The 23,990-nt window shown below is 45.6% G+C and overlaps 1 protein-coding gene across 3 annotated transcripts in view; it reads right to left on the bottom strand.

The window, feature by feature from the left end:
* Positions 1-650: 650 nt before the first annotated feature.
* Positions 651-23,990, bottom strand: part of LOC106591923 (sorting nexin-30) — a 63,608-nt gene continuing 40,268 nt past the window's right edge. For 2 of the 3 annotated variants that reach the window (XM_045694194.1, XM_045694202.1), the window contains 6 exons: positions 23,797-23,955; positions 19,560-19,749; positions 18,313-18,512; positions 17,014-17,106; positions 14,165-14,320; positions 651-2,798 (listed from right to left, as the gene is read on the bottom strand). In XM_045694194.1, coding sequence (XP_045550150.1) covers positions 2,721-2,798; positions 14,165-14,320; positions 17,014-17,106; positions 18,313-18,512; positions 19,560-19,749; positions 23,797-23,955 — 876 coding nt within the window. In that variant the 3' untranslated portion in view covers positions 651-2,720. The remainder of the gene's footprint in view (positions 2,799-14,164; positions 14,321-17,013; positions 17,107-18,312; positions 18,513-19,559; positions 19,750-23,796; positions 23,956-23,990) is intronic. The other variant, XM_045694197.1, reaches the window with a different exon arrangement.

The raw sequence follows: 23,990 nt of genomic DNA, 5'->3' as shown, positions 1-23,990 counted from the left end.
GCAACCCAGAATCAAATCTTGTGTGAGCAGCAGCCTGTTTGCTTCCTAGTGTATAAACCCTTGGTGTGGGAGACAGACCACCAACCAAGAAAAAGTTAGACAGTATGTGAGGTAGGTTTCCTCTTTGGCCAGAGGATTTCTGCTCTACTCTGTTTGATAGCTGGATCTGTTAGTGCTTCAACAACAACAACATGATAAAAAAACATGATGAAGATGCTGCTTGACTCTTCAAGGGCTTTAGGCTACGTCAAAGACCCGTCAAACACCTGCATTGTTTACAACAACAAAAAAGATAATTGGCAACCAACCGTTCTCAACAGACTAGAACCTTCTAACAGAAAGAAAAACAAAAACACAGTGAATATAATGTTCAATCGAAAGCGCAATCTTTTGACCAATGGGTAAAATAATGTTAATTGCGTAGAACGAAAGAAAAAAAAATCTGTAAAATAGCATTGAATCAGCTAAACTGGCAGGATTCCTTTCCCGTTGAACTCTTCATCTTTCTTCTCAAATCCAACAAGACATAAAACAATATAGAAGGTAACATAAATATCGATTTTGAGATAATAGTATTTTCATATCAATTTAAAAATTCCCGTTCTTTTTCAAAGCTTTCTCACAACAACAACAAAAAAAAAAAACAAGCGTTTCTCTGCGAAATGTCTACAGAGCACTGAGCATATACCGAGCAATTTATTTCCAAGCCTTTTTACATTTTTAATTCAGCTCGTGTCAAATGTATTTTTTTTTGTATTTTTTTTGTTGGTGACACGCGGAAACTACTTAGAAGACGACGACAACAACAAAAATGTAAAATCCTCAAAAGTATTTCGGAGAAACCTGCCCTAAAACGTCAACACAGAGCCAGGTGGTAATTATCAGATGTTAGGTTACAACAACAAAAAACTACTTTCTGATATAAAGTTAAGAATATGTTAAAGAAAACGCCAACTGAACAATTCAGAACATAAATAATCACACTTGTCTCGGTAAAATGTATTTCAAAACATAAGAAAGTGAAACTTCATCACCAAAAGGGTGTTTGGACACCCTAAATTAGTTTGGTCTCTTCATTCGCTAATCCTTTGGCCGGTCGGTGGGACAGAAAGCTTCTAGGACAGCCTGTCTATGGTATCAGGGTGGTGTTCATTAGTGCACAATGTAGAAAAACGTTAAACAACGGAAAGCGTTCAGCAACAAAAATGAGTTTCTTTTTGGACAAGTTCAGGTAGTCTGTTTTCTTCTGTTTGGTTTCTAGTGAATACAACCCAGGCTATTTTGGTGTGCAACAAGGAACAATACAGGGCTTCCAGACAGACAGACAGACAGACAGAGAGAGAGAGAGAGAGAGAGAGAGAGAGAGAGAGAGAGAGAGAGAGAGAGAGAGAGAGAGAGAGACAGAGAGAGAGAGACACAGAGAGAGAGAGACACAGAGAGAGAGAGACACAGAGAGAGAGAGACACAGAGAGAGACAGAAGAGAGTACAGACAGACAGACAGACAGACAGACAGACAGACAGACAGACAGACAGACAGACAGACAGACAGACAGACAGACAGACAGACAGACAGACAGACAGACAGACAGACAGAGAGTACCATCCACTCCGCTCCATGGCTCTTCCCAGCAGGCCATTGTCTCACGTCAGATGGCGTCACTCCTACACGGCGCTCATCCCTCAGCCGATCTGTCACGTAGGACGTGGAACTCATCTCTAACAATCTAGATTTTAGTGCAGGGCTTGTTTTGAACGGCCATACGGTAGATAGTTTGCCAGCTTTGTAAGGCACCAAGGTTCTGGGACTGTTCTCAGAAATCAGCAGGTGTCTGACTGTGACAGCTGGTAATGTGCCTTGCTGTGCTGTAGAACTCGGCAGAACAAGATATCATGAAAACTAATTCGTGCATTAGCCAGAATTTACTAGGGTTATTCAGCATTGAGTGTGTGTGTGAACTCGCATTGTTAACATCCCTGCCTTTCATTATGGATTGATTTGAGTCTGGTTCAGCCAGCAAGCAGACACTAGCTAGTGTAGCTAACGCTTTAGCTAGCTAATTATAGTGTACATTACGAATTTCATAAATACTGATTCTACCGACCACAAAACACCTTCGTTAGATGTAGAATTAGCTAGTGAAGATTTATTAGCTCCAGGTTGATATTATTGGTCAGATTAACTCAGACTCCAGGTTGATATTTTTTGGTCAGATTAACTCAGACTGCAGGCTGATATTATTGGTCAGATTAACTCAGACTGCAGGCTGATATTATTGGTCAGATTAACTCAGACTCCAGGTTGATATTTTTTGGTCAGATTAACTCGGAGTCTTTTAGATGACGTAGTGGCTTCAGCAGACGATGTCACCTTCGTAACATTTTCGAATGTTAGCACAGCATATTGTGGCCAAACTTATTTTTAGCTATCCCATGAGTGTTTGCAAGTTATCAGACAGATCAGCGCAGACTGCCGTTGAGCTACCTGACGTGAGACAACGACCAGCAGGCAGGACGGGACGTTTTCGACTGACTGGGTTTCACAAACAGAAACGCCAAAACTAAAAAAAGATTTCCGTCTGAAGACTCCAAAAGCCCATTTCCTTGGTAATCTCCCTTCCAGAGTATCTGTGTCGGTGTGTGACTCTGGTGACTCGGGTAGAGAAGTGTTTGAGATGTTATGTCCACTTTTCCAATGTGCTTCAAAGGTCAGCTGGCCGTTTCAGTCTTCCTCCGTTTCTGTCTCCTGTGGCTGCTTGTCCTGTAATACTGGAATGACTGACTCCCACGCTGCAAGGCACTAAAACACACAGACAGATGGTAGCGTTAACACACTGAAACACACAGAGAGATGGTAGAGTTAACACACAGACAGATGGTAGTGTTAACACACTGAAACACACAGACAGATGGTAGAGTTAACACACAGACAGATGGTAGCGTTAACACACAGAGAGATGGTAGTGTTAACACACAGAAACACACAGAGAGATGGTAGTGTTAACAGACAGAGAGATGGTAGTGTTAACACAGAGAGATGGTAGTGTTAACACACAGACAGATGGTAGCGTTAACACAGAGAGATGGTAGTGTTAACACACAGACAGATGGTAGCGTTAACACACAGAGAGATGGTAGTGTTAACACACAGACAGATGGTAGTGTTAACAGTCAGATATGACCAGATACAGAGGCACTGGAGTGACACTGAACGCATCATAAGACATGAGATAAAAAGGTTTCTAAAGTCATTCTTGGTGTCATTCTTAGTTCCTCTGCAGCCCATTCCTACTTCCTGTTGGCCCCTGTTAGTTTCAACGTCACAAGTCACCAAAGGGCTTTAATACATTTAGTTAGAATATATGTTACTGTTTGTTTTTCCTTTGTTTATTCAACCAGGTTCAACCTGCTGCACTGAAACACTAGTGGGGACGGTGAACGTTCAAATAAAATTGTATTTGTCAAATGTGCCAAATACAACAGGTGTAGACCTTACAGTGAAATGCTTACATATGAGCCGTTAACCAGTCTGGGATAGGGGGCAGTATTTTCACGGCCGGATGAAAAACGTACCCAATTTAAACAGGTTACTTCTCTGGCCCAGAAACTAGAATATGCATATTATTATTAGATTTGGATAGAAAACACTCAGAAGTTTCTAAAACTGTTTGAATGGTGTCTGTGAGTATAACAGAACTCATATGGCAGGCAAAAACCAGAGAAAAAGTTAACCAGGAAGTGGAGGATCTGAGAATTGTAGTTCTTCTTTCTAGTCCCTTTTGAAACTACAGTATCTGTGGGGTTATGTTGCACTTCCTAAGGCTTCCATTGGCTGTCTAAAGCTTTCAGAAAGTGGTTTGAGCATTTTCCTGTCACTGGGCAGAGTATAGGAGCTCAGTTACTGAGTGGTCTGCCTGGCAACAAAGGAATTGGATATGCGCAGTCCCGCGAGCTCGCTGTTCCTTCTTTTTCTCCTTGAATACGCTATTGTCCGGTTGGAATATTATCGCAATTTTACGTTAAAAATACCATAACGATTGATTTTAAACAGCGTTTGACATGCTTCTAAGTACGGTAATAGAACATTTTGACTTTTCGTCTCTGGTTCAGCGCTCGCGCGTTATGCCTTTGGATAAGTGATCTGTACGCACGAACAAAACGGAGGTATTTGGACATAAATATGGATTATTTGGAACAAAAACAACATTTCTTGTGGAAGTAGCAGTCCTGGGAGTGCATTCTGACGAAGATCAGCAAAGGTAAGAGAATATTTCTAATACTAATTCTGAGTTTAGGTTGCCCCGAACTTGGCGGGTGTCTGAATAGCTCGCCGTGATGGCTGAACTATGTACTCAGAATATTGAAAAATGTGCTTTCTCCGTAAAGCTATTTTAAAATCTGACACAGCGGTTGCATCCAGGGGTAGTCTATCTATAATTCTTTAAATAATTGTTATATATTTTGTCAACGTTTATGATGAGTGTTTTTGTAAATTGATGTGCACATTCACTGGACGTTTTGGTGGGAATACATTTTCTGAACATTACGCGCCAATGTAAAATGCTGTTTTTGGATATAAATATGAACTTTATCGAACAAAACATACATGTATTGTGTAACATGATGTCCTAGGAGTGTCATCTGATGAAGATCGTCAAAGGTTAGTGCTTCATTTAGCTGTGTTTTGGGTTTTATTGACACATGTCCTTGCTTAGAAAATGGCTGTGTGATTATTTTTGTCTATGTACTCTCCTAACATAATGTAATGTTTTGCATTCGCTGTAAAGCCTTTTTCAAATCGGACAATGTGGTTAGATTAAGGAGAAGTGTATCTTTAAAATGGTGTAAAATAGTTGTATGTTTGAGAAAAGTTGAATTATGACATTTTGTTGTTTTTTGAATTTGCCGCCCTGATATTTCACTGGCTGTGTCCCACCTAGCCCATAGAAGTTAACCAACAGTTTTAAGAAAATACAAAATAAAGAGCAGCAATAAATAACAATAGCGGGGATATATAGAGGGGGCACCGGTGTCGAGGTAATTGAGGTAATAAACTCAGCAAAAAAAAAAGAAACGTCCCTTTTTCAGGACCCTGTCTTTCAAAGATAATTCGTAAAAATCCAAATAACTTCACAGATCTTCATTGTAAAGGGTTTAAACACTGTTTCCCCATGCTTGTTCAATGAACCATAAACAATTCATGAACATGCACCTGTGGGACGGTCGTTAAGACCCTAACAGCTTACAGACGGTAGGCAATTAAAGTCACAGTTACGAAAACTTAGGACACTAAAGAGGCCTTTCATGACCCTCCAGCATGACAATGCCACCAGCCATACTGCTCGTTCTGTGCGTGATTTCCTGCAAGACAGGAATGTCAGTGTTCTGCCATGGCCAGCGGATCTCAATCCCTCTGAGCACGTCTGGGACCTGTTGGATCGGAGGGTGAGGGCTAGGGCCATTCCCCCCAGAAATGTCCAGGAACTTGCAGGTGCCTTGGTGGAAGAGTGGGGTAACATCTCACAGCAAGAACTGGCAAATCTGGTGCAGTCCATGAGGAGGAGATGCACTGCAGTACTTAATGCAGCTGGTGGCCACACCAGATACTGACTGTTACTTTTGATTTTGCCCCCCCCCCTTTTGTTCAGAGACACATTATTCCATTTCTGTTAATCACATGTCTGTGGAACTTGTTCAGTTTATGTCTCAGTTGTTGAATCTTGTTATGTTCATACAAATATTTACACATGTTAAGTTTGCTGAAGATAAACACAGTTGACAGTTAAAGGACGTTTCTTTTTTTTGCTGAGTTTATAAATACAGGTAGAGTTATTAAAGTGCATATATAGTAACAGAGAGTAGCAGCGGTGTAAAAGAGGGGGAGGGGGCAATGCAAATAGTCTGGGTAGCCATTTGATTAGATGTTCAGCACTCTTATGGCTTGGGGGTAGAAGCTGTTTAGAAGCTTCTTGGACCTAGACTTGGCGCTCCGGTACCGCTTGCTGTGCGGTAGCAGAGAGAACAGTCTATGACTAGGGTGGTTGGAGTCTTTGACAATTTTTAGGGCCATCCTCTGACACCGCCTGGTATAGAGGTCCTGGAGGGCAGGAAGTTTGGCCCCAGTGATGTACTGGGCCTTACGCACTACCCTCTGTAGCGCCTTGCGATTGGAGACCGAGCAGTTTCCATAACACGCAGTGATGCAACCAGTCAGGATGCTCTCGATGGCGCACATGTAAAACCGTTTGAGGATCTGAGTACCCATGCCAAATCTTTTCAGTCTCCTGAGGGGGAATAGGTCTTGTCGTGCCCTCTTCACGGCTGTCTTGGTGTGCTTGGACCATGTTAGTTTGTTGGTGATGTGGACGGCAAGGAACTTGAAGCTCTCAACCTGCTCCACTACAGCCCCGTCGATGAGAATGGGGGCGTGCTCAGTCCTCCTTTTCCTGTAGTCCACAATCATCTCCTTTGTCTTGATCACATTGAGGGAGAGGTTATTGTCCTGGCACCACACTGCCAGGTCTCTGACCTCCTCCCTATAGGCTGTATCATCATTGTCAGTGTTCAGGCCTTCCACTGTTGTGTCGTCAGCAAACTCAATGATGGTGTTGGAGTCATGCCTGGCCATGCAGTCGTGGGTGAACAGGGAGTACAGGAGGGGACTGATCACGCACCCCTGAGGGGCCCCCGTGTTGAGGATCAGCGTGGTAGATGTGTTGCTACCTACCCTCACCACCTGGGGGCGGCCCGTCAGGAAGTCCAGGATCCAGTTGCAGAGGGAGGTGTAAAGTCCCAGGGTCCTTAGCTTAGTGATGAGCTTTGTGGGCACTATGGTGTTGAACACTGAGCTGTAGTCAATGAATAGCACTCTCACATAAGTGTTCCTTTTGTCCAGGTGGGAAAGGGCAGTGTGGAGAGCAATAGAGATTGCATCATCTGTGGATCTGTTGGGGCTGTATGCAAATTGGAGTGGATCTAGGGTTTCTGGGATAATGGTGTTGATGTTAGCCATTACCAGCCATTCAAAGCACTTCATGGCTACAGACGTGAGTGCTACGGGTCTGTAGTCATTTAGGCAGGTTACCTTAGTGTTCTTGGGCACAGGGACTATGGTGGTCTGCTTGAAACATGTTGGTATTAGAGACTCAGACAGGGAGAGGTTGAAAATGTCAGTGAAGACACTTGTCAGTTGATCAGCGTATGCTCGGAGTACACGTCCTGCTAATCCGTCTGGCCCCGCGGCCTTGTGAATGTTAACCTGTTTAAAGGTCTTACTCACATTGGCTGCAGAGCGCGTGATCACACAGTCGTCCGGAACAGCTGATGCTCTCATGCATGTTTCAGTGTTACTTGCCTCAAAGCGAGCATAGAAGTAGTTTAGCTCGTCTGGTAGGCTCGTGTCACTGGACAGCTCTCAGCTGTGCTTCCCTTTGTAGTCTGTAATAGTTTGCAAGCCCTGCCACATCCGACGAGCGGTGTAGTACGATTCGATCTTAGTCCTGTATTGATGCTTTCCCTGTTTGATGGTTCGTTAACGCCACAGTCACTGTGGGGACGACGTCCTCGATGCACTTATTGAAGAAGCCAGTGACTGATGTGGTGTACTCCTCAATGCCATCGGATGAATCCCGGAACATATTCCAGTCTGTGAGAGCCTGTGTTGGTGTTGGAGTGGAACATATTCCAATCTGCTTCACTAGACCACTTTTTTATAGACCGAGTCACTGGTGCTTCCTGCTTTAATTTTTGCTTGTAAGCAGGAATCAGGAGGGTAGAATGATGGTCAGATTTGCCAAATGGAGGGCGAGGGAGAGCTTTGTACGCGTCTCTATGTGTGGAGTAAAGGTGGTCTAGAGTTTTTTTTCCTCTGGTTGCACATTTAAAATATTGATGGAAATTTGGTAGAACTGATTTAAGTTTCCCTGCATTAAAGTCTCCGGCCACTAGGAGCGCCGCCTCTGGGTGAGTGGTTTCCTGTTTGCTTATTTCCTTATACAGCTGACTGAGTGCGGTCTTAGTGCCAGCATCTGTCTGTGGTGGTAAATTAACAGCCACTAAAAGTATAGCTGAAAACTCTCTAGGCAAATAGTGTGGCCTGCAATTTATCACAATATACTCTACTTCAAGCGAGCAAAATCTCATTCAGTGCGGTGTTAGTGCCAGCATCGGTCTGTGGTGGTATGTAGACAGCTACGAAAAATATAGATGAAAACTTTCTAGGTAGATAGTGTGGTCTACAGCTTATCATGAGATACTCTACCTCAGGCGAGCAAAACCTGGAGACAACCTTAGATATCGTGCACCAGCTGTTGTTTACAAATATGCATAGGCCCCCGCCCCGTGGCGCCCAGAGGCTGCTGTTCTATCCTGCCAATACAGTGTCGATGGAGTGTTTAACCCGCCAGCTGTATGATATTAATGTCGTCGTTCAGCCACGACTCGGTGAAACATAAGATATTATAGTTTTTAATGTCCTGTTGGTAGAATATATCATCATTGGATATATTAAATCTGCGTTCCTCCAAAGCTCAGTTGTCCTGAGTCTGCACAACTCTGCAGGGACCTAGGATAAACCTTCAAGCTGCATACTGGACCCTATTCCAACTAAATTACAGAAAGAGCTACTTCCTGTGCTCGGCCCTCCTATGTTGAACATAATAAACGGCTCTCTATCCACCGGATGTGTACCAAGCTCACAAAAAGTGGCAGAAATAAAGCCTCTCTTGAAAAAGCCAAACCTTGACCCAGAAAATATAAAAAACTATCGGCCTATATCGAATCTCCCATTCCTCTCAAAAATTATAGAAAAAGCTGTTGCGCAGCAACTCACTGCCTTCCTGAAGACAAACAATGTATACGAAATGCTTCAGTCTGGTTTTAGACCCCATCATAGCACTGAGACTGAACTTGTTTAGGTGGTAAATTAACTTTTAATGGCATCAGACCGAGGCTCTGCATCTGTCCTCGTGCTCCTAGACCTTAGTGCTGCTTTTGATACCATTGATCACCACATTCTTTTGGAGAGATTGGAAACCCAAATTGGTCTACATGGACAAGTTCTGGCCTGGTTTAGATCTTATCTGTCGGAAAGATATCAGTTTGTGTCTGTGAATGGTTTAATCCTCTGACAAATCAATTGTAAATTTCGGTTTTCGGACCACTATTGTTTTAACTATATATTTTACCTCTTGGTGATGTCATTCGGAAACATAATGTTAAATTTCACTGCTATGCGGACGACACACAGCTGTACATTTCTCTGAAACATGGTGAAGCCCCAAAATCGCCCTCGCTAGAAGCCTGTGTTTCAGACATAAAGAAGTGGATGGCTGCAAACTTTCTACTTTTAAACTCGGACAAAACAGAGATGCTTGTTCTAGGTCCCAAGAAACAAAGAGATCTTCTGTTGAATCTGACAATTAATCTTGATGGTTGTACAGTCGTCTCAAATAAAACTGTGAAGGACCTCGGCGTTACTCTGGACCCTGATCTCTCTTTTGAAGAACATATCAAGACTGTTTCAAGGACAGCTTTTTTCCCATCTACGTAACATTGCCAACATCAGAAAATTTCTTTCCTGAAAAATGAATCCATGCTTTTGTCACTTCTAGATTAGACTACTGCAATGCTCTACTTTCCGGCTACAGCACTAAATAAACTTCAGTTAGGCTGCTAGAATCTTGACTAGAACCAAAAAATGTGATCATATTACTCCAGTGCTAGCCTCTCTACACTGGCTTCCTGTTAAGGCTAGGGCTGATTTCACGGTTTTACTGCTAACCTACAAAGCATTACATGGGCTTGCTCCTACCTATCTTTCCGATTTGGTCCTGCCGTACATACCTACACGTACGCTACGGTCACATGACGCAGGCCTCCTTACCGTCCCTAGAATTTCTAAGCAAACAGCTGGAGGCAGGGCTTTCTCCTATAGAGCTACATTTTTATGGAATGATCTGCCTACCCATGTGAGAGATGCAGACTCAGTCTCAACTTTTAAGTCTTTACTGAAGACTCATCTCTTCAGTAGGTCCTATGATTGAGTGTAGTCTGGCCCAGGAGTGTGAAGGTGAACGGAAAGGCTGGAGCAATGAACCGCCCTTGCTGTTTCTGCCTGGCCGGTTCCCCTCTCTCCACTGGGATTCTCTGCCTCTAACCCTATTACAGGGGCTGAGTCACTGGCTCACTGGTGCTCTTCCATGCCGTCCCTAGGAGGGGTGCGTCACTTGAGTGGGTTGAGTCACTGACGTGGTCTTCCTGTCTGGGTTGGCGCCCCCCCTTGGGTTGTGCCGTGGCGGAGATCTTTGTGGGCTATACTCTGCCTTGTCTCAGGATGGTAAGTTGGTGGTTGAAGATATCACTCTAGTGGTGTGGGGTCTGTGGTTTGGCAAAGTGGGTGGGGTCTGTGCTTTGGCAAAGTGGGTGGGGTTATATCCTACCTGTTTGGCCCTGTCCGGGGGTATCATCGGACGGTGCCACAGTGTCTCCTGACCCCTCCTGTCTCAGCCTCCAGTATTTATACTGCAATAGTTGTGTCGGGGGGCTAGGGTCAGTCTGTTATATCTGGAGTATTTCTCCTGTCTTATCCAGTGTCCTGTGTGAATTTAAGTATGCTCTCTCTAATTCTCTTTCTTTCTCTCTCGGAGGACCTGAGCCCTAGGACCATGCCTCAGGACTACCTGGCTTGATGACTCCTTGCTGTCCCCAGTCCACCTGGCCGTGCTGCTGCTCCAGTTAACTGTTCTGTTCTGCCTGTGGCTATGGAACCCTGACCTGTTCACCGGACGTGCTACCTGTCCCAGACCTGCTGTTTTCAACTCTCTAGAGACAGCAGGAGCGGTAGAGATACTCTCAAAGATCTGCTATGAAAAGCCAACTGCCATTTACTCCTGAGGTGCTGACCTGTTGCACCCTCGACAACCACTGTGATTATTATTATCTGACCCTGCTGGTCATCTATGAACATTTGAACATCTTGGCCATGCTCTGTTATAATCTCCACTCGGCACAGCCAGAAGAGGACTGGCCACCCCTCATAGCCTGGTTCCTCTCTAGGTTTCTAATCTCCACCCAGCACAGCCAGAAGAGGACTGGCCACCCCTCATAGCCTGGTTCCTCTCTAGGTTTCTTCCTAGGTTCTGGCCTTTCTAGGGAGTTTTTCCTAGCCACCGTGCTTCTACATCTGCATTGCTTGCTGTTTGGGATTTTAGGCTGGGTTTCTGTACAGCACTTTGAGATATCAGCTGATGTAAGAAGGACTTTATAAATACATTTGATTTGATATACGTGCTTTTAGTTCGTCCCATTTAAAAACACAAATTACACATCCCTTTTTAACAGATTCATATCTTTGGTTTGGTACGGTAAAACGCAGTTGATCATTTTCAAATTCAAATGGCACGGACAAAAATCGAGGCACTCTCTGTACAAAAGTTGAATAGACACAAACAAATACACAGATTTTGACAGTCAAGCTAACTATCACTCAAATGGAAGCCAACCCCTGTTACTATGTAGAACTACCTGTGAAGGTATTGATTAGTTGAAATGATCCAGTCAAAAAAAGTCTTGCGTTTCCTTCTCATATGGGTCATCTACCATAAACACCGTGGCTCTAGGAGACTAGCTACGACGTGTCGTCATCTATCAACAGGTCATATAGTTTACTTAGTTAGTTCATTGTGTTTTGTCTTTTAGAACAGAGAAAAACGGTACATTGGTACCAGTCCAATTTCTATATTTATTATAATATTCAATGATTTCTATACAAAATGTCAATATATTTTGTATTTAACGTCAGTGATTAATTTGCGCACACTATTGATTACAGTAGAACAAGCTAATCAATTCCGGTTTAGAGTGTCCGCTTGGTAAATGCTGATGTTTCTAAGGTACTAATTTAGCTAAATACAGTGTACGTCGTGACAAGTGTGACCTGTGTGTAGGGAGTAACATGTGACACTGTAAGTTGAAGACATACAACTTATTTCAACATATTGATTATGAATTTGGACATTTAAAACCAGCGCTTTGACACCCAAACAGGAAGCAGCAACAGTATCGTTTTCAAATGATGTTTTAGGAAAATTAATTATACTTAAAAAAAAAACATTATTATTATTATTTATTTTTTAAATCGACAGGATTCTACTTAATGAGGTAAAAACGACTTAACGAGCCTAAAAACCTGATATGATTGATGGATTGATTGATTTTGATGATATTACTGAAAATACATTGGATCAATAAGCAACGTTTTCCTTTGCACCCTGTACTACTACCTGTATTAAATGGATATATGATAACAAAAGCCAGTAGTCTGTAGTAGTCTCCTGCTCTTACCTTCTCATCGTCCTGGATGTTGTGGTCGGCCCTCTTACCTTCTCATAGTCCTGGATGTTGTGGTCGGCCCTCTTACCTTCTCATCGTCCTGGATGTTGTGGTCGGCCCTCTTACCTTCTCATAGTACTGGATGTTGTGGTCGGCCCTCTTACCTTCTCATAGTACTGGATGTTGTGGTCGGCCCTCTTACCTTCTCATAGTACTGGATGTTGTGGTCGGCCCTCTTACCTTCTCATAGTACTGGATGTTGTGGTCGGCCCTCTTACCTTCTCATAGTACAGGATGTTGTGGTCGGCCCTCTTACCTTCTCATAGTCCTGGATGTTGTGGTCGGCCCTCTTACCTTCTCATAGTCCTGGATGTTGTGGTCGGCCCTCTTACCTTCTCATAGTACTGGATGTTGTGGTCGGCCCTCTTACCTTCTCATAGTACTGGATGTTGTGGTCGGCCCTCTTACCTTCTCATAGTACTGGATGTTGTGGTCGGCCCTCTTACCTTCTCATAGTACAGGATGTTGTGGTCGGCCCTCTTACCTTCTCATAGTCCTGGATGTTGTGGTCGGCCCTCTTACCTTCTCATAGTACTGGATGTTGTGGTCGGCCCTCTTACCTTCTCATAGTACTGGATGTTGTGGTCGGCCCTCTTACCTTCTCATAGTACAGGATGTTGTGGTCGGCCCTCTTACCTTCTCATAGTCCTGGATGTTGTGGTCGGCCCTCTTACCTTCTCATAGTACTGGATGTTGTGGTCGGCCCTCTTACCTTCTCATAGTACTGGATGTTGTGGTCGGCCCTCTTACCTTCTCATCGTCCTGGATGTTGTGGTCGGCCCTCTTACCTTCTCATAGTACTGGATGTTGTGGTCGGCCCTCTTACCTTCTCATAGTACTGGATGTTGTGGTCGGCCCTCTTACCTTCTCATAGTACTGGATGTTGTGGTCGGCCCTCTTACCTTCTCATCGTCCTGGATGTTGTGGTCGGCCCTCTTACCTTCTCATAGTACTGGATGTTGTGGTCGGCCCTCTTACCTTCTCATAGTACTGGATGTTGTGGTCGGCCCTCTTACCTTCTCATAGTACTGGATGTTGTGGTCGGCCCTCTTACCTTCTCATAGTACTGGATGTTGTGGTCGGCCCTCTTACCTTCTCATAGTACTGGATGTTGTGGTCGGCCCTCTTACCTTCTCATAGTACAGGATGTTGTGGTCGGCCCTCTTACCTTCTCATAGTACTGGATGTTGTGGTCGGCCCTCTTACCTTCTCATAGTACTGGATGTTGTGGTCGGCCCTCTTACCTTCTCATAGTACTGGATGTTGTGGTCGGCCCTCTTACCTTCTCATAGTACTGGATGTTGTGGTCGGCCCTCTTACCTTCTCATAGTACTGGATGTTGTGGTCGGCCCTCTTACCTTCTCATCGTCCTGGATGTTGTGGTCGGCCCTCTTACCTTCTCATAGTACTGGATGTTGTGGTCGGCCCTCTTACCTTCTCATAGTACAGGATGTTGTGGTCGGCCCTCTTACCTTCTCATAGTCCTGGATGTTGTGGTCGGCCCTCTTACCTTCTCATAGTACTGGATGTTGTGGTCGGCCCTCTTACCTTCTCATAGTACAGGATGTTGTGGTCGGCCCTCTTACCTTCTCATAGTCCTGGATGTTGTGGTCGGCCCTCTTACCTTCTCATAGTACTGGATGTTGTGGTCGGCCCTCTTACCTTCTCATAGTACTGGATGTTGTGGTCGGCCCTCTTACCTTCTCATAGTACTGGATGTTGTGGTCGGCCCTCTTACCTTCTCATAGTACTGGATGTTGTGGTCGGCCCTCTTACCTTCTCATAGTACTGGATGTTGTGGTCGGCCATGCCAGTGAGTAGCTGTCTGAAGTCTTGTATCTTGTTGTTCTGCCACTGGTCCCAGTCTGACTTCAGGTCAGCGTTAAAACACTCCACTCTGTCCTGGCACTTCTCCACGTCTGTAGGCACCTGCTGTAGAGAGGGAACAGAACTAAGCACCTACTGTAGGGAGGACAGGGAACAGAACTAAGCACCTGCTGTAGAGAGGGGACAGGGAACAGAACTAAGCACCTGCTGTAGAGAGGGAACAGAACTAAGCACGTGCTGTAGAGAGGGAACAGAACTAAGCACCTGCTGTAGAGAGGACAGGGAACATAACTAAGCACCTGCTGTAGAGAGGACAGGGAACAGAACTAAGCACCTGCTGTAGAGAGGACAGGGAACAGAACTAAGCACGTGCTGTAGAGAGGGAACAGGGAACAGAACTAAGCACGTGCTGTAGAGAGGGAACAGGGAACAGAACTAAGCACCTGCTGTAGAGAGGGGACAGGGAACAGAACTAAGCACCTGCTGTAGAGAGGACAGGGGACAGAACTAAGCACCTGCTGTAGAGAAGGGACAGAACTAAGCACCTGCTGTAGAGAGGGGACAGAACTAAGCACCTGCTGTAGAGAGGGGACAGAACTAAGCACCTGCTGTAGAGAGGGGACAGGGAACAGAACTAAGCACCTGCTGTAGAGAGGGAACAGAACTAAGCACCTGCTGTAGAGAGGGGACAGAACTAAGCACCTGCTGTAGAGAGGACAGGGAACAGAACTAAGCACCTGCTGTAGAGAGGACAGGGAACAGAACTAAGCACCTGCTGTAGAGAGGAGACAGAACTAAGCACCTGCTGTAGAGAGGGGACAGAACTAAGCACCTGCTGTAGAGAGGGGACAGAAAGAGCACCTGCTGTAGAGAGGGGACAGAACTAAGCACCTGCTGTAGAGAGGGGACAGAACTAAGCACCTGCTGTAGAGAGGGGACAGAACTAAGCACCTGCTGTAGAGAAGGGACAGAACTAAGCTCCTGCTGTAGAGAGGACAGGGAACAGAACTAAGCACCTGCTGTAGAGAGGACAGGGAACAGAACTAAGCACCTGCTGTAGAGAGGAGACAGAACTAAGCACCTGCTGTAGAGAGGGAACAGAACTAAGCACCTGCTGTAGGGAGGGGACAGGGAGCAGAACTAAGCACCTGCTGTAGAGAGGACAGGGAACAGAACTAAGCACCTGCTGTAGAGAGGGGACAGGGAACAGAACTAAGCACCTGCTGTAGAGAGGACAGGGAACGGAACTAAGCACCCGCTGTAGAGAGGGAACAGGGAACAGAACTAAGCACGTGCTGTAGAGAGGGGACAGAACTAAGCACCTGCTGTAGAGAGGGGACAGGGAACAGAACTAAGCACCTGCTGTAGGGAGGGGACAGAACTAAGCACCTGCTGTAGAGAGGGGACAGAACTAAGCACCTGCTGTAGAGAGGGGACAGAACTAAGCACCTGCTGTAGAGAGGGGACAAAGCTAAGCACCTGCTGTAGAGAGGACAGGGGACAGAACTAAGCACCTGCTATAGAGAGGACAGGGGACAGAACTAAGCACCTGCTGTAGAGAGGGGACAGGGAACAGAACTAAGCACCTGCTGTAGAGAGGACAGGGAACAGAACTAAGCACCTGCTGTAGAGAGGACAGGGAACAGAACTAAGCACCTGCTGTAGAGAGGACAGGGAACAGAACTAAGCACCTGCTGTAGAGAGGACAGGGAACAGAACTAAGCACCTGCTGTAGAGAGGGAACAGAACTAAGCACCTGCTGTAGAGAGGAGACAGGGAGCAGAACTAACAGAAATAAGCAAGGCACTATGGGTAAACTGCTAGGGACACATAGCGCTCGAAGCAATGCACTATGGGTAAACTGCTAGGGACACATACCATAGCGCTCGAAGCAAGGCTTTATGGGCATGTGGCTATGCTTGGAGTCTGCTTCAATGGGCATAGCACTACGCTAAAAAGGGCTAAAGGAATGGTTGGGGAAAAGCCTAGATCATTAGCATTAGCATTGACTTAGTGCAAGCCTAGATCATTAGCATTAGCATTAGCTTAGTGCAAGCCTAGATCATTAGCATTAGCATTGACTTAGTGCAAGCCTAGACCATTAGCATTAGCATTGACTTGGTGCAAGCCTAGATCATTAGCATTAGCTTAGTGCAAGCCTAGATCATTAGCATTGACTTAGTGCAAGCCTAGATCATTAGCATTGACTTAGTGCAAGCTTAGACCATTAGCATTAGCATTGACTTAGTGCAAGCCTAGATCATTAGCATTAGCATTGACTTAGTGCAGGCCTAGATCACTAGCATTAGCATTGACTTAGTGCAAGCTGGAGACTCATATCTCCCTCACTAGCTTTAAGCACCAGCTGTCAGAGCAGCTCACAGATCACTGCACCTGTACATAGCCCATCTGTACTTACCTAGTTAAATAAAGGTGAAATAAAATAAATAAATAAAAAAGCATTAGCATTAGCATTAGCAATGACTTAGTACAGAATTAGAACTGGATCACTGTCAACAACACTCGTTGCTTGCCTGCTCAGGAACGTCACATTCTACATAGCTACTGTAGGTATGAGGAAAACTGATTCATCCAACCACAGACACTGAGAAAAATGTGGACTTATTCATTTTATGACTTGCTATTAAACTAAACCGTCAAAGTTTAAGCTCGTCAGTGTACCAGTAGCTGGTTTAGAGACATAGCTGTAGGCTCCTATGGATCTCAAATGGCACCCTATTCCCCTTATATAGTGCACTACTTTCGGCGAAGCCCCATAGGGCGTTGACTAGACTAACCTTGGCTGTTGGTCTCTCCTCTTTCCGGAGCGAAGCGGCTTCCAGTTTGGCCTCATACTCTGCATGGACATCGTCCCTCTTCTTCAGAACAGCCTGGCAGAGCAGAAAGACACCAGATGTTATATCTATTCCCGCTCACTCTCACATTCATTCTGTTCATCATTACAACACAGACTTCCTATTCAAATCGTAGTTTAATATCTGTTTTTATTGGAGAAGAAAATAGTGTGTAAAAAGGATGGGTTGTCAGACAAAGTGAGAGATTAAAGGTGGAGGGAAAAAACGAATTCTCCAATTCAACTCCTCTTCTTGTAGAAACCAGACTGGGTTAGTTAGTAGAGAGATGTGATTGAAACCAGACTGGGATAGATACCAGACTGGGATAGAAACCAGACTGGGATAGATAGTAGAGAGATGTGACTGAAACCAGACTGGGTTAGTTAGTAGAGAGATGTGACTAAAACAAGACTGGGTTAGTTAGTAGAGAGATGTGACTGAAACCAGACTGGGTTAGTTAGTAGAGAGATGTGACTAAAACAAGACTGGGTTAGTTAGTAGAGAGATGTGACTGAAACCAGACTGGGTTAGTTAGTAGAGAGATGTGACTAAAACAAGACTGGGTTAGTTAGTAGAGAGATGTGACTGAAACCAGACTGGGTTAGAAATCAGACTGGGATAGAAACCAGACTGGGTTAGAAACCAGACTGGGATAGAAACCAGACTGGGTTAGTTAGTAGACTGGGTTAGTTAGTAGAGAGATGTGACTGAAACCAGACTGAGTTAGTTAGTAGAGAGATGTGACTGAAACCAGACTGGGTTAGTTAGTAGAGAGATGTGACTGAAACCAGACTGAGTTAGTTAGTAGAGAGATGTGACTGAAACCAGACTGGGTTAGAAACCAGACTGGGATAGAAACCAGACTGGGTTAGAAACCAGACTGGGATAGAAACCAGACTGGGTTAGAAACCAGACTGGGTTAGAAACCAGACTGGGTTAGAAACCAGACTGGGATAGGTAGTAGAGAGATGTGAACATGGGGTTGGATAAGGCTGTGAATGTGTTTCTTTAAAAAGTCTTAATACAAACTCTGATTGCCACACACCCACCCACACTCACCCACACACCCACTCACACTCACCCACACACCCACACATCCACTCACACTCACCCACACCCACCCATCCCCCCACCCACACTCACCCACCCACCCATCCCCCCACCCACACACACACACCCACCCACCCCCCCACCCCGTACTGTGTTAAGAGAAATCTAGCACTGTTGTCCTGGCAGACTTACCTTCATGGACTCGATATAGAGGACGTATTCTCGGAGTACGGGCAGGAAGTCTCCGCTCATTTCCTGGGTGAGTTCGTCCAGAGCGCTGGAGCAGTTAGCCATGCAGCTGGCCACGCCCTCCAGAGGCCCCTGTAGCTCCGCCTCCGACGCCGCCCAGGTGGTGTAGACTGGACCGTACTCCCTCAGCTCTGCTAGGTACTCTACACACACACACACCACACCACCACACAGTCGGAGGGGAAGAGCAAGGGACACTGAGTCAAAGCCCAGCTGGTGTAGAATGGACCATAGAGAGAGAGAGAGAGGGGGACAGAGAGAGAGAGAGAGAGAGAGAGAGAGGGGGACAGAGAGAGAGGGGGGACAGAGAGAGAGAGGGGGTACAGAGAGAGAGAGAGAGGGAGAGGGGGGACAGAGAGGAAGAGGGGGACAGAGAGAGAGAGAGAGAGAGAGAGAGAGAGAGAGAGAGAGCGAGAGAGAGAGGGGGGACAGAGAGAGAGCGAGAGAGAGAGGGGGACAGAGAGAGAGCGAGAGAGAGGGGGGGACAGAGATCGAGAGAGAGAGAGAGGGGACAGAGAGAGAGAGAGCGGGGGCACAGAGAGAGAGCGGGGGCAGAGAGAGAGAGAGAGAGAGAGAGAGAGGGGGGCAGAGAGAGAGAGAGAGAGAGAGAGAGGGAGGGGGCAGAGAGAGAGAGAGAGAGAGAGAGAGAGAGAGAGAGAGAGGGGGGCAGAGAGAGAGAGAGAGAGAGAGGGGGGGGCAGAGAGAGAGAGAGAGAGAGAGAGAGAGAGAGATGGGGGGGCAGAGAGAGAGAGAGAGAGAGAGAGAGAGAGAGAGAGAGAGGGGGGGCAGAGAGAGAGAGAGAGAGAGAGAGAGAGAGAGAGAGGGGGGGGCAGAGAGAGAGAGAGAGAGAGAGAGGGGGGGAGAGAGAGAGAGACAGTCTGACAGAGTCCCAGCACAGAGAGACAGTCCGACAGAGAGTCCCAGCACAGAGAGACAGTCTGACAGAGTCCCAGCACAGAGAGACAGTCCGACAGAGAGTCCCAGCACAGAGAGACAGTCTGACAGAGTCCCAGCACAGAGAGACAGTCTGACAGAGAGTCCCAGCACAGAGAGACAGTCTGACAGAGTCCCAGCACAGAGAGACAGTCTGACAGGGAGTCCCAGCACAGAGAGACAGTCTGACAAAGTCCCAGCACAGAGAGACAGTCTGACAGAGAGTCCCAGCACAGAGAGACAGTTCTGTTACCCACCAGACTGTTCTTTGATGATTCTCTGTGCTATCCTGTCGATAGTACCCAGCTTCTGTGTGAACATATCCAGGTAGTCTCCCATAGCAGCAAACTCCATGGGTCGGCTCCTCAGCTTGTACCCTCCCGTCACGTACTTCACCGACTCCCCCATCTTAGAGAGCAGGGCTAGGCCTTGTTTCTTATTCAGGTCCTGAGGGGAAAACGCCAACGGTTAGAGCCTCGTCTCTTATTTAGGTACAACACGCAGGTTAACACCACAACACGCAGGTTAACAGCACAACACGCAGGTTAACAGAACAACACGCAGGTTAACACCACAACACGCAGGTTAACAGAACAACACGCAGGTTAACAGCACATCACAACACGCAGGTTAACACCACAACACGCAGGTTAACACCACAACACGCAGGTTAACACCACAACACAACACGCAGGTTAACAGAACAACACGCAGGTTAACAGAACAACACGCAGGTTAACACCACAACACGCAGGTTAACAGAACAACACGCAGGTTAACAGCACATCACAACACGCAGGTTAACAGAACAACACGCAGGTTAACAGAACAACACTTACAAACAACACGCAGGTTAACAGAACAACACGCAGGTTAACAGAACAACACGCTGGTTAACAACACAACACGCAGGTTAACAGAACAACACGCAGGTTAACACCACAACACAACACGCAGGTTAACACCACAACACAACACGCAGGTTAACAGCACAACACGCAGGTTAACACCACAGCACAACACGCAGGTTAACACCACAACACAACACACAGGTTAACACCACAACACAACACGCAGGTTAACACCACAACACAACACGCAGGTTAACACCACAACACAACACGCAGGTTAACACCACAACACAACACGCAGGTTAACACCACAACACAACACGCAGGTTAACACCACAACACAACACGCAGGTTAACACCACAACACAACACGCAGGTTAACACCACAGCACAACACGCAGGTTAACACCACAGCACAACACGCAGGTTAACACCACAACACAACACGCAGGTTAACACCACAACACAACACGCAGGTTAACACCACAACACAACACGCAGGTTAACACCACAACACAACACGCAGGTTAACAGAACAACACGCAGGTTAACAGAACAACACGCAGGTTAACACCACAACACGCAGGTTAACACCACAACACGCAGGTTAACACCACAACACGCAGGTTAACAGAACAACACGCAGGTTAACAGCACAACACGCAGGTTAACACCACAACACGCAGGTTAACAGAACAACACGCAGGTTAACACCACAACACGCAGGTTAACAGAACAACACGCAGGTTAACAGCACAACACAACACGCAGGTTAACAACACAACAACACGCAGGTTAACAACACAACAACACGCAGGTTAAAACCTGTTAGGGCTAGGGGGCAGTATTGACACGGCTGGATAAAAAACATACCCGATTTAATCTGGTTACCACTCCTACCCAGTAACTAGAATATGCATATAATTATTACATATGGATAGAAAACACCCTAAATTTTCTAAAACTGTTTGAATGGTGTCTGTGAGTATAACAGAACTCAAATGGCAGGTCAAAACCTGAGAGATTCCTTTACAGGAAGTGGCCTGTCTGACCATTTCTTGAACTTCTTTTCCATCTCTATCTTTTACTAAGGATCTCTGCTCTAACGTGACACTTCCCACGTCTTCCATAGGCTCTCAGAGCCCGGGAAAAAACAGAATGTCGTCATTCCAGCCCCAGGCTGAAACACATTATCGCCTTTCTCAAGTGGCCGATCAAGGGACTCTGGGCTTAGGCGCGTGACCCGACCGCCCCCGCCTTTGGGATTTTTTCCTCTGTTTGCCGAAAAGGAGATTCCCTGTCGGAATATTATCGCTTTTCACGAGAAAAATGGCGTAAAAATTGATTTTAAACAGCGGTTGACATGCTTCGAAGTACGGTAATGGAATATTTAGAATTTTATTGTCACGAATTGCGCCATGCGCGCGACACTTCTTTACCATTTCGGATAGTGTCTGGAACGCATACGAACAAAACGCCGCTATTCGGATATAACGATGGATTATTTTGGACCAAACCAACATTTGTTATTGAAGTAGCAGACCTGGGAGTGCATTCTGACGAAGACAACAAAAGGTAATCAAACTTTTATAATAGTAAATATGATTATGGTGAGTGCTAAACTTGCCGGGTGTCTAAATAGCGAGCCCGTGATGCCTGGGCTATGTACTTAGAATATTGCAAAATGTGCTTTCACCAAAAAGCTATTTTAAAATCGGACATATCGAGTGCATAGAGGAGGTCTGTATCTATAATTCTTAAAATAATTGTTATGCTTTTTGTGAACGTTTATCGTGAGTAATTTAGTAAAATGTTAGCGAATTCCCCGGAAGTATTGTATAACATAATGTCCTTGGGTTGTCATCTGATGAAGATCAAAGGTTAGTGCTGCATTTAGCTGTCTTCTGGGTTTTGGTGACATTATATGCTGGCTTGAAAAATGGGTGTCTGATTATTTCTGGCTTGGTACTCTGCTGACATAATCTAATGTTTTGCTTTCGTTGTAAAGCCTTTTTGAAATCGGACAGTGTGGTTAGATTAACGAGAGTCTTGTCTTTAAATAGCTGTAAAATAGTCATATGTTTGAGAAATTGAAGTAATAGGATTTTTAAACAGAACAACACGCAGGTTAACATCACAACACGCAGGTTAACATCACAACACGCAGGTTAACAGCACATCACGCAGGTTAACAGCACAACACAACACGCAGGTTAACAGAACAACACGCAGGTTAACACCACAACACAACACGCAGGTTAACAGAACAACACGCAGGTTAACAGAACAGCACAACACGCAGGTTAACAGCACATCACGCAGGTTAACAGCACAACACAACACGCAGGTTAACAGCACAACACGCAGGTTAACAGCACAACACGCAGGTTAACAGCACAACACGCAGGTTAACAGCACAACACGCAGGTTAACAGCACAACACGCAGGTTAACAGCACAACACATCACGCAGGTTAACAGCACAACACGCAGGTTAACAGCACATCACGCAGGTTAACAGCACAACACAACACGCAGGTTAACAGCACAACACGCAGGTTAACAGAACAACACGCAGGTTAACAGCACAACACGCAGGTTAACAGAACAACACGCAGGTTAACAGAACAACACGCAGGTTAACAGCACAACACGCAGGTTAACAGCACAACACGCAGGTTAACAGCACAACACGCAGGTTAACAGCACAACACGCAGGTTAACAGAACAACACGCAGGTTAACAGCACAACACGCAGGTTAACAGCACAACACGCAGGTTAACAGAACAACACGCAGGTTAACAGAACAACACGCAGGTTAACAGCACAACACGCAGGTTAACAGCACAACACGCAGGTTAACAGCACAACACGCAGGTTAACAGAACAACACGCAGGTTAACAGAACAACACGCAGGTTAACAGAACAACACGCAGGTTAACAGCACATCACAACACGCAGGTTAACACCGAAAGACTTTGATTGGATACTCCTTAAAACTTTATTTAATTTACAGAGTTACGAGAGAGAGAGATATGTACAGTATTGTAATACCTCCCATGCTAACATACTCTATAGAGCCCTGCATGGGCATGAATTTTACGCCTGAGCCATACCCATGCCAGTGACCTTCAAGCCCAACCCTACTCAGGCCCGAATGATTCTGCCTAATTTAAGGCCCGGCCCGAAACCACAAATAACTTCCTTTGCTAGTAAATCCATTCTCTGCTGGTAGCTGTCAGTGACTCCCTGAACCCCCCCAATGTAAATACAATTTCCCATCTTCTTAAATGTATCTCTGGCTCTGCTCAAAGAATGAAGAGACTTGACAGAGCCGTTAGCTATTGGCTACTTTTGGTCACTCTAAACTCTGACAACTCAAGGAACATTATACATTTCTTTTAACAAATAATCTTTCCTGTCTTATATTTGACGAGGTTGAAATACTTCTGTTACGATCTTAGTCAGATATGACTGTACTGAGCAGCAGAGCACGAGCAAATGGCTCAGCTTCAAAATGTTAGTGATCAATTGAATTATACCAGAGTCCTAACCAATACCTCAGTTATTGATGAAAAACCGGTCCTAACCCGATAACGTCTGAGCCCGTCGGGCTCGGGTAGCAGAGCTCTACTAACATACCTTGGCAGACAGGAAGGAGTTGAAGTGTTCGTTGAACGACAGGACAGGATGGTCAGCCACTCTCTTCAGGAACTTATCCAGAGCCTTCCTTCTCGTCTCAACAAACTCCTCAGAGAACCGGTCAACCACCCCCTTCATCACAAACTTCTCTGGGAGGGGCTGGAGGGGGCAGAGAGAGAGAGAGAGAGAGAGAG

Source organism: Salmo salar, chromosome ssa01, assembly GCF_905237065.1.
Source record: "Salmo salar chromosome ssa01, Ssal_v3.1, whole genome shotgun sequence".
In the NCBI taxonomy this organism is placed as follows: Eukaryota; Metazoa; Chordata; class Actinopteri; order Salmoniformes; family Salmonidae; genus Salmo; species Salmo salar.
Note: the sequence above shows the minus strand (reverse complement) of the source record. Positions and strands in the feature narration are given on the sequence as shown.